The sequence below is a fragment of the Miscanthus floridulus genome, chromosome 12, assembly GCF_019320115.1.
Source record: "Miscanthus floridulus cultivar M001 chromosome 12, ASM1932011v1, whole genome shotgun sequence".
Taxonomy (NCBI): domain Eukaryota; kingdom Viridiplantae; phylum Streptophyta; class Magnoliopsida; order Poales; family Poaceae; genus Miscanthus; species Miscanthus floridulus.
Window position 1 is genome coordinate 78,375,718 of NC_089591.1, and position 11,563 is coordinate 78,387,280.

Here is an 11,563-nt window from a genome sequence, read left to right on the forward strand (position 1 = left end):
ATGGTTTCTGATACGTGACCACTGACGCATGCCATGTTCATAGGAGGGGTGGGGGCTCGGCTTCGCATGCACAATCCAGGTGCAGGTTGTTGTGTAGCAAGCAACTTGTGTGTATGGGCCAAACAGTGGCCTCGGATCGTGCTCTGATACGGCGAAACGGATCGCTCCTGAAGGTTCGTTCGTGACGTCCCGTTAACTGCCCGCCTTGACTGTTCACACGATCAAACACTGTGCTCACTGGGATGCCTGCGTGTCTCTGAAGTCGCAATGCCTGTCGTCGTGGCCACTAGTATTGTGTCGTGTGGTCGATGCCGATCCTATTCCTATCGATGGAAGACGTGACTCATGCTCGAGAGAAAATGCACATCCACCAGAATGGAAACGACAATAATGCGTCGGGTTCTCGCAGGAAGGGACATCCGATCGATGCATCGATCGACCGCGCGTCACGTCATGTCAATGCATGAACCACAACTCTCGCAGATTTGCGATGGAATGGAAAAAGAGAGAGAAAGGAGGCAGAGCTCGGGTACCAAACGAGGTAGACGACAAGGGCGAGAACAAGCCTCACATCATGAACCAAATCAAGAGGCCTTATCCCGAAAGATCCTTTGGTCCCCTTCCCGCTCTGTACAAGGCTCGCTCAATCCCAATCCCCAGTCCCAGCCCAGGAACAGGAACGGGCCCCGGCCGGGCAAACGCAACTCGCGTTCCATCCCTCCGGCTCCGGGTCGGGCCCCACCTAACGGACGGCTAATGTGCGTGCCTACCAAAACAAACAAACGCTATAGCTAGCTCGTCAGTCACCGAATCGCTGAGCTCGAGCAGGCGGCGGCGGCGCTTGAGGAGGCGGACGGCGGGTGGTGCTGTATCTCCACGGGGCCGTAGTAGGTGAGCTCCCTGATCATCTCCTCGATGTACTCCTCGCCGCCGTCGGCGTCGGGGTCGGCTTTCACGGCGGCCTCCTCGTCCTCGTCGTCCCGCCGGCGGGCGCCGCGGCTACTACTGCCGTCCCCACCCGTCCGCACCACGTCCGCGCCGTGCTGCGGCTCTTGCGCCGGCGCCGTGCAGCATTTCTCCAGCTTCGCGCGCAGCGTCGGGGAGAGGGTGCCGCCGCCGCCGCTGACGCTCAGGGGGAAGTTGGTGCGCGCCGCGGGGCCGCTCATCAGCCGCGCCGCCTCGTCGTACGCCCGCGCCGCGTCCTCCGCCGTCTCGTACGTGCCCAGCCAGATCCTCGTCTTCCTGCACCGTCGCCACAGACGACGCAGCAATAACACAAACAAAGTCGTGTTCAGAATTCAGACGCATGCATGCGGCCTTAGAAGGAACGAGGAGAAAACTGCACCAGCTAGCAGAGGAGCCTAGCCTACTACAAAAGTTTCGACAGGAAAGAAAGCTAGTACTCCCTATATATGTATCTCTGAACGACATGCATGACATGAGTGACCAAGAACTTTACAGGAGTGGGTGGCGGATCTCGGAGACCCAGGAGCCCCAGTGCCTCTGCCTCACTCCTCTGAACCTCTGCAGCTTCTGCATGGCGATGGCCACTCTCTGCTTTGCTGTCTCCCTAGTGCCCGATCGATGCTCTCTTTGCTGGTGCTGGTGGACACTCCCACAGTCCCACTTGATAGCAAGAGAAGCTTCAGGTGCCGGCCGCTTATATACTGCGCCGCGCACAAGGGGCCGGCCGGGTCAGGGTGGGCTGCGAGCGAGTATATATCCAAGAGATAGATAGATGCTAGCTACTGCTTGTGCTGCAGCTTAGCCATATAGATAGATGAGATCACAATCACATACTAGCTAGTAGATGTACGCAGCTCCTGTTGGAGATGGATGCTGCTCAATATGGCTACTTGCTTAGTACCATCTTGGAGCCATTTGGCATTGATCATCACCCACGATATACAAAACAAAGTACCAAGTGTACAAACACAGGGTGACGAGGACGACAGCACACTGCACACGCTAGCTAGCTCGTTCCTGCAGATAGATGGAGCAAGGTCAGCTTTGCAGCTCGCAGAGACACGGCCTGCACGGGGACCCGCACACGCCCGGTCTTGGTGCATGCACACTTGCCGAACACTGGCAGTCGCTGTGACCCTTTGCCAAGTCGGAACACCTGAACGGCCATTGGCCCTGGGACGACGACAGAACCGCAGAGCTACAGAGGTGTAGTACTGTAGTGTCAAGTACACGCGTCGGCAGTACGTAGAGGTGCGGAGAGATCCCTGTTCCGTGGGCTGGAACTTGGAAATGAGCCGAACGTGCCAGCGACTGGCAGCTTTGGTTTACTATCGCATATGGGGTATAGCCTGCCTGGAATGGGTGGCGCCAACGGGCAATGGCCCCTGTACCAGTTCGTGCATTCTTAGCCCGGTATTAAATAGCGGGCTATAGCGGCGTTAGCTATAGCTGCGGGGGAGAGACCACGCTAAGCTACTGTTATCTATGTCAACTATGACCACTATATTGCACTATAGCACCGCTAAATTACTTAGCTGTAGCTTTAAAATAGCGCCGCTATTTCAATTTCAGCTATAATAGTGACAATCTAATTATTACCTACTTATATTTTGTTTTAAAGTTGGTATTTAGCAAAATTGAACGCTTGATTTTCATGAATCATGCTCTAATATCATATTAAGTGTTGTTTCCTATATCCCTAGAACCTTGAAAAGATATATGTGTTCATCAAATTTCATGATTACCAAGTTTTTATGAATCAATTACTCATATTTTTTATGATTTTCTTATAAACCGCTACGTGGCATAGCTCCGCTATAGCGGTGCTATAGCTGCATAGCCTCTGGAAAAAAGATGCCGCTATTTACTATAGTCCGTTAAAACTATGATTCTTAGCCTGTATTAGTTGCATGTAGATGAAGACCATTGTACGTGTTCCACTACACTTCCACAAGCCATCCATGTTCTGGACAAAAACAGAATTCCTCAGCAATGAAGCAAAGCAACACATTATCATGAACAGTCATGGTGTGGGGGTATGGCCCCCGGTATCTACGAGACAAGACATGGGCTGCGCCCTCAGGGGTAGCTCAGCCCACAAGACGAAGCCTTGCGGGGCACGACTCTGGTCGACGCCTTCCGCAAGACATCTGGAAGATATCCCAAAGATACTACGAGATCTGTTAGGATATGTATGATCCCAAGATTCCTGTAATCAGTTATTACTTTTCGGTTATCTCTCATATCTAACCGACTTGTAACCCTGTTCCCCGGACTATATAAGGCGGGCAGGGACCCCCTCCAAACACACGCAATATCATACGATAGCTAATACAAATCAACAGACCACAAGAGTAGGGTATTACGTCATACTGACGGCCTAAACCTGTCTAACTCGTGTGTCTCTGTTGCCTTCTTGTTCTTGATCTCACGCTCCCCTGCCGATTAATCTACCTTCGTGGGATACCCCTCGGAGAATTGCCGACGATATTCTGTCGACAGTTGGTGCGCTAGGTAGGGGTGTACATGCTGTTTCCTTGTCGAATAAGATGTTTTTTTCCGCAGGCTCTTCGTCCCTTTCGCAGCCCGACCAAATCTTCACGGTCGGATCCATCTCGTGGGTCATCAACGCTGGCAGAGTCGGAGAGCTCCTCGAGCCAGTGCAGATCGGTTCTGCGCCGACCACCCCCGCACCCGCAACTGCAGATCCGATCTTAGAACTATTTCTGAGGTTGCCTTCATCAACGACCCGCCGCCCGCTTCCTCGCTATCAGAGGAGGCATGTCAACAATGACGATCTGATTGAATCCATCGATCGGGTCGGTCTGAAGCTCGCCGATTGCCTCTCCGTCGCCGAATCGGCCCTGGATACTTTGGTTCAGCACCGACCACCCTCCGATCTAGATCTATCGAAGGCTGCTCGAAAAACTTTAGGAGTTGCGGCTCTGCCCTTCAGGTTCACCAACGCCGCCACCGCTTACCAACATGCCCTGAGGGGCAGATTCGTCGACCAGGTTAAAGACCTCCATCCTCTCGTCGACCGGATAACGCCATACGTCGTCGACCAGACTTTCTGTCTAAAGCTAAGTCACGTTTTAATATTCTTCTAAATATTCTTCAATCTTCGTATATCGCCATAATGTTTCTCCGAGCTGTTTTCTCCATATTTGCTCTCCAAACGATTTTCTGAACCCCCAAACAGTCGCGTTGATGCTCGGACGCCTCCAGAGACGGTCCTGTCTCCGGCTCCTCCCTACACGTGCTATGGGCTCCGCGCTCTGCGTTATGGATGGTCAGCAGCGGCTCCTTGGTCACGCCTGTTCCTCCTACATGTGCACGGGCTCCGCGCTCCGCGCTCCGCGTTATGGTTAACAGGCTAGCTAGGGCTGGAGACTTAGCTACACACTAACTGTTCGAGCGATTTATATTAAATACATCTTCACTCCAACTGATCGCCAAGCTACATACGCTATTTTTTCTCTGGAGTTCATATATTTTTACATCATGTACTACCCGTTCTACATGTTTGTATTGCAGGGTCATCGTCCAGGTGATCGGATCACCTGATGCTCGGGCTTCTCCACCGATCAACTAGTCGGACCGTTGGTTCATGGACTTCGTCACCGACCAGTTCATCGGACTGTTCGCCGGTAGCTTCTACTCAATGCTCACTTCACCGCCGACTAGTTGACCAGACTGTTCGTCGCTCGTGCTTCATCGCCAGCTACGCCGGGGACTCCTCGACGCTCAGTTTCTTCATGCTCGAAGACTAAGGGGGCATACTTCACCGCACGGACGTCGCCAGCTACGCCGGTGCTCAGACCTTGCCAGCTACGCTGGTGCATGGACGTCGCCAGCTTCGCCGGTACTCGGACCTCACTAGCTTCGCTGGGAACTCCTTGGTGCTCGGACATCGCTAGCTACGCCGGGGACTCCTCGGTGCTCGGACATCGCCAGTGACGCCGGGGACTCCTCGATGCTCGGTCATCGCCAGCGACGCTGGGGACTCCTCGCTCCTCGGTGCTCGGTCATCGCCAGCGACGTCGGGGACTCCTCGCTCCTCGGTGCTTGGTCATCGCCAGTGACGCCGAGGACTCCTCGCTTCTCGGTGCTCGGACATCGCCAGCGACGCCGGGGACTCCTCGCTCCTCGGTGCTCGGACATCACCAGCGACGCCGGGGACTCCTGGCTCCTCGGTGCTTGGTCATCGCCAGCGACGCTGGGGACTCCTCGCTCCTCGGTGCTCGGTCATCGCCAGCGACGCCGGGGACTCCTCGCTCCTCGGTGCTCGGTCATCGCCAGCGACGCCGGGGACTCCTCGCTCCTCGGTACTCGGTTATCGCCAGCGACGCCGGGGACTCCTCGCTCCTCGGTACTCGGTCATCGCCAGCGACGCCGGGGACTCCTCGCTCCTCGGTACTCGGTCATCGCCAGCGACGCTGGGGACTCCTCGGTGCTCCCTTGGTGGTCAGATCTTGCTACGTCTCATCGGTGTGCTATCAAGTTGCTCTATATTGTTCGGATCAGGGTGCTGATCTTGGGCAGCACGTCTGGGGTCTTGATACGCGCATGTCAGACGGCATCAGCAAGCTTTCAGACTTCTTTTTCTTTGACCCTGCTACAAGATTCAATCTTCATCTTCTAGCAGGCCCGGGGACTAAGTGGGCACACTTCACCTTGCGGTGAATGTGCTTGTTCTCATCTCGAGGCTACGCCCGGGGACTGGCTGCCTGCTCGGCTGGTCTTCTACTTTCTGACCCTGGCACCACGTGACTACATCACCTACTGTCAGGCTCGGGGACTAGCTGTGGGGGTATGGCACCAGGTATCCACAAGACAAGACATGGGCTGCGCCCTCAGGGGCGGCCTAGCCCACAAGACGAAGCCTTGCGGGGCACGATTCTGGTCGGCGCCTTCCGCAAGACATCTGGAAGATATTCCAAAGATACTACGAGATCTGTTAGGATATGTATGATCCCAAAATTCCTGTAATCAGTTATTATTTTCCGGTTATCTCTCAGATCTAACCGACTTGTAACCCTGCTCCTCGGACTATATGAGGTGGGCAGGGACCCCCTCCAAACACACGCAATATCATACGATAGCTAATACAAACCAACAGACCACAGGAGTAGGGTATTACGTCATACTGACAGCCTGAACCTGTCTAACTCGTGTGTCTCTATTGCCTTCTTGTTATTGATCTCACGCTCCCCTGCCGATAAATTTACCTTGGTGGAATACCCCTCGAAGGACTATCGACAATATTCTGTCAACACATGGAGATGTGACAACCCTGATCGACATTCCAGAAACCCCGTCAAACATGGGACTCATAGTAGTGCTCCAAAATTTGCTCAAAGACGTAACAAAAGGCTATGTTGCATTAATTGGCATTTGCTGCTTAACACTGTAAATCCGTGGATATTAGTTGTTGGAAGACACTATCTAGCAGCAAAGGTGTATCTTTTTCCGCTAGATAGGAGTACTAGATAGCATCTTTCAACAAATATGTGAACATGATAGCGTCCGGCGGCAAATACCGATTTTTTGTCCCTCTAGCTAGCTATAAGGCGTATTTGGTCCAACTGGATTATAGATAATAACGAAATAAAATAATCTAAAGGTGATCCAAACATCTCAGATTATGGATTGAATTATAACAATACTACTACCAAATTATTGTAATCCTATGACCCATCTCTAATTAAACTTGCTTTTTAAGCTTATATAAGTCAATCGTATTACAACTAACAATAATCCACCTCTATAATCGTAACGTCAATATTATTTAATATAGTTCGAAATCTAGGTTATTATAATCTCATCTATAATCTAGAGTAGTATATAATCCAATCAGAATCCAAATTGTAAGCTTGGGGTTTCTAGTAGTCCTAGAAAAATAAGGTCTTCACCAATGCAAGCATACACCAATATTAGCTTAGAGCAGCTCCAATATACATGCCTCAAAACCGAATCATGCGCTAAGCTAGATGTTCGATTGCCGAACAGAATACATTGCAGGCATCGAACCATCATCATGGGATGTCGAAGCAAAATCGACTATTGTTTTCGTTTCGAACCATTGGCAGTGAAAAAATGAAGTGCAACTCCCAAGCCATTTGCACATGCAGCCCAAACAAGGCAATTGTGTATTTTTAAGGTCCCGTTCGCTGGGAGGAATTTTGGAGGAATCTAAATAAATCTAAAGAAATTTGTGAGAGAGAAACACTGTTCCGGATGAAAAAAAAAAGAAATGGATCAAGCCGGATTTAAGGGCTCGCGAGCGGAGCCTTAAGTTTTATAGGCCCCATTAACGGATGCTTACACTGAAGGATCGAACCATCCGCAAGATGGATTTTCGACAAACCTGTGCCAGCCTCGGTTTGATGCTAGGACTAGAGCCGCCCTTAGAACAAAAGTTGGCGTGACATGTGGGTACAGGATTATAGAACCACCACTTTTTCGACCAGAGCTAATACACTTTCTTTTTACTCATCGTGGCCCCCTTTTCTCTCACACGTTTTAATTGCTCTACTTCTCTCCCACACATACATATCATTTTCTCTCTCCCAAAGCGATTGTAGACTATGCAAGTACTCTAAAAGCTACGATGCATATGGTTTTACGATAATGCTCCTGTCTGGTCGTTCGTCCGTCAGGCCAAGTCGCCTGCTCTGGAACGGATTCTGCTCGCACTGCACCCCGTCCCCATATGGCCCAATAGTCGTAGCCTCTTGTCCGCTCTGGAACGGACCCTCCTGTCTCCACTCTTCACAAAAAAATTACTGCTGCAAGCGCCATGACGTCCTCCCCTCCTCCCCTCTCCCCATGGATCCAATGGCACCCCTCCTCCATGTGCGTCTTCCCTCAAGTTTAGCGGCCTCCATGGCGTCGCCTCCCCCCACTCCATGGCGGCCGTGACCCTCCCCCGCGTCCCTCCGGATCTGGTCGGCGGGCTCAAGCAAGCCGTTGGCGCGCGGCCGGCGGGCTCAAGCAAGCCGCTGACCCTCCCCTACACTGGCCGGTGGCGCCCTCCCCAGATCTGGCAGCGTCTCCTCTCCCTCGGCCGACGGCGGGCAATGGCGGGGGCGTGTGGGCGTGCACCATCTAGCGGGCCTGCATCACCACACTTGCCCACCAGGTAGGCCATGGCCGCGCGGCGATGCTGTGTTTCAAGTGTTTCTGGACGCTTTTCAAACATATTGCAAGCCCATATTTTCGGTGTTTCAGTTGTTTCCGATGTATGTTTCAATTGTTACATGCGGATATTGCAAAAGTAGATCGGGATGTTGTATATGTTGCAATGGTTGTATACGTATGTTGCAAGCGTCTATCCCCAATGTTTCATCTGTTTTTGTACACGTATGTTGCAAGTGTTTCAGATGCATGTGTCAAGTGTTCCATCTGTCTTCTTTTGTATGTTGCAAATGTTGCATCTGGATGTTTTAAAAGTAAATCGGGATGTTGCACGTGTTGCAATGGTGTTTTAACTGTATGTTACAAACGTTTCATCTATTTAAGACGTATGTTGCAAATGTTTTATCTGGATATTGCAAAAGTAGATCGAGTTGTTGCACAGCATGACCGGTGGCTGTCGCTGCTACTGGGGCGTAGCTGTGGGTCCCATGTGGGTTTCCCCGTGCGGGGCGCGGGGTGGGCGCGAGTCTCTGCAACGGACGCGGGTGTGGGTGTTGTGCGGGGCACGGGACGCAGGGCGTGGGACGAGATGCGGACGCGCAAGCGGTATAGGCGCCTCCGGACGTCGCGGGGCAATGGGCCCCGGGCGCCGTGTGGGGTGTAGCCGTCCTCAGCGTCCATTCCCATCTCCCCCAGGTGAAAAGCCGCCTGGGCGCGTTGCATGCCGAGATGGCGAGTGGTGTGTGGACCGTGTGGGTCGGCCCGCTGGAGTAGACCGGCAACAACGCACGGCAGGGGCCACGGGCCACGCCGCGGTCTCCATGGGGTGTCGGGGCCGCGGAGGGAAAACGCGGCGGGGCCGCTCTCGCCAGTCGCCACCCACCACCACAGCGCCATCGTCGCGGAACGGCGCAAGTGCAGTGAACGAACCCCGGCCGTGGATTTTGTTCGCACAGCAGAAACGCGCGCGCGCGGCCCCCCGCGGTCGCGGACAAAAGCTCGATCAATCGGCCGGCTCGCCGTCCGTCCGCCCGGCCGGACATGTTCGATCAATGTGTGCATGGACGTACGTAGCTGAGAGCTAGCGGGTCGTACGCTCTGGCGAGCAAAGCGTACAGAGGATGTACACATGGGAGATCGATGAGCCCTCGTCAGCTCGTGCTAGCTAGCAGGCACGGTCAGACGAACCCATTTGCGAACGTACATTTGTCCACGTTTTTCGCGGACATGGAGGCAGTCATGCATCCCTAGCTGATGCCCGTGCCCCTTATCTCGTTCTCGTGTCGATCACCTGTCCAACAGCGTACAACTATCTCTGCTGCACTGCACACACACGCTCAGGATCGACATGCATATGGTGGGGATCAGATGCAAGTGGCGGCCGGGCGCATTCATTCCGCCTGGCCTCCATCTCGATCGATGGCAAGCATCGCTCGCTCGGCCATGTGAGATCTTCTTCACCATCCGCGGGCAGGCGGACATATGCATGCACTCGTCAACATCCACCTTATCCGCGGCAGGCCACGCACCCATCATTCATGTAGACCAAAATCGCAGGATCGGATGATGCACGCTAGTTAATTGCTGGACGTGACTGGCTGAGGATTGCTAAACGATTATATTTCGTCGTGGAACTGTTCCCTCGCCGGCCACCTGATCTGATGGACTGAACGCGAGACTGCCTGCCGGTGCTGTCATTTCATTTCTCATCCAATGTCCAGATCTTTACAAAGGTCGCTTGCCCGACGATGTACATGTAACATGTGTGACTAATCTGCCAGCCTTTGCCAGGCGTGTCTTTTAAGTTTTAACTTCTACAAACTGATAATTAGAAATGAGTCCATTTCACAGAATTTGACTTATTATAGACTCATACGATGCGTCATCTCATCTATAGGATGGTGTGGTTCCTTCTTAAACTAATCACCTTTCTAGTGATTTGGATTACTAATCAAGTATACGTAGCTGAGGTAAGCACTCAGGTAGTACGAGGTTACTAGAAGAGATAAGCAAGATCATTAGGGCGTCCACTGTGGTTGCTGTCAATTTCGACGGTGACACGGAGGAGAACTGGGGCCTGTTCAGTTGGTATTAAAGCCGGCTGAAGCTGTTTTGTTATGAGAGAAAAATACTATAGATTCTGACTGATAAGCCGACTGTATAGTCTATAATTTAATGCGAGACACTTTTACCCATACTTTCTTCTCATTAGTTACAGGAGCAAAAAAAACAGCACAGGCCCACCAAATTTCTCGTTTACACCTTCCACTCAAGCCCCGAACAAATAGCTAGCGAGTAGATTTTTTATCGTTCTCTCTCCTCCACGTCGGTTCCCAAGCCTAGTCAGCAGTTAAACTGCCGGCTCAAATCGTCTTGTTGGGGAGGCCCTGAGAAAGAATAGAGCTTAATCATTGTACGTTTCCCTTTTCTTGTTCAGTGCAGCAGGCGTCGGATGTCTTTTATTTCTGGGGCGTTTTCAGCTAGAAGTGGTTGCGCCTGCGGTTCTGGCGGTTCAATCTACAGCAACATTACATTCAAAAGTCGTTGCGTATGTCTCTCTCTACAATCGTCTTAAGCAATTAAACATGTTCTCACCCTATACCTACTTGTTTTTTTAAAATAGTCATTTCATTCTTGGGAGCCTCCGGCACTGATCTGCCAAGTCATTTCATTCTTTTTTGCCAAAAAAAATGTGTGGCTATAAAAATATCAGAAATATACTCCCCTTGTCAGCTGAAACGGTGACATTATATTAAAATTTTCCATTCCAAACGCAAGATTGCAATATATGCCTTCTTTTGTGTGCACATTTAAAATCATTACTTTTTCATATGAATTTGAATAGGCATAAAATTGTATAAATTATGAGATATAAAACTTCATGACTCAGCACATTTTTAGAAGTCATCTTAGAACCGAAATAATAGATACAGTATTCATGCGTAGCAGCCCTCTTTGGTTGCATGTGCCAGATCAAGCGTGGGCTGTTGTTACTCTGGATTTCGTCGAAGGACTCCCAAGATATGCATCTCATGACATAATTTTGGTCATTGTGGATAAATTCAGCAGATGTGGACATTTATTGGCCCTAATCCTTCCTTTCACAGCCCTTCAAGTTGCCAAACTCTACATGCACAACATCTTCAAATTCCATGGACTCCCTTAGGCGATTGTGTCAGACATAGATCATATCTTTCCCAGTGAGTTGTGGCAGGACATTTTCCATCTGTCCAGGACTGAACTTTGCCTCAATTCTTCGTACCCCGCAATCCGATGGCCAGACTGAACACGTAAACCAATGCCTTGGAGCCCATTTGCGACGTGCATTTCATTCTTGTCCAGTCAGCTGGTCTCACTGGCTTCCTCTTGCTGGGTACGGGTATAACACATCATATCACACTTCTTTGGGAATGTCACCATTTGAAATGCTCTATGGATATCATCCCTGCGACTTTGG

The 11,563-nt window shown here is 51.4% G+C and overlaps 1 protein-coding gene across 1 annotated transcript; it reads right to left on the reverse strand.

Annotated features, from left to right (window-relative positions):
• Positions 1–321: 321 nt before the first annotated feature.
• LOC136497820 (ethylene-responsive transcription factor ERF003-like) lies at positions 322–1,909 on the reverse strand. The gene is made up of 2 exons (XM_066493682.1): positions 1,460–1,909; positions 322–1,242 (listed from the first exon to the last, which is right to left on the reverse strand). The coding sequence occupies exons 1-2, from the start codon at positions 1,537–1,539 to the stop codon at positions 804–806; spliced, it is 519 nt and encodes a 172-aa protein (XP_066349779.1). The 5' UTR covers positions 1,540–1,909; the 3' UTR covers positions 322–803.
• Between the last annotated feature and the right edge of the window lie 9,654 nt (positions 1,910–11,563).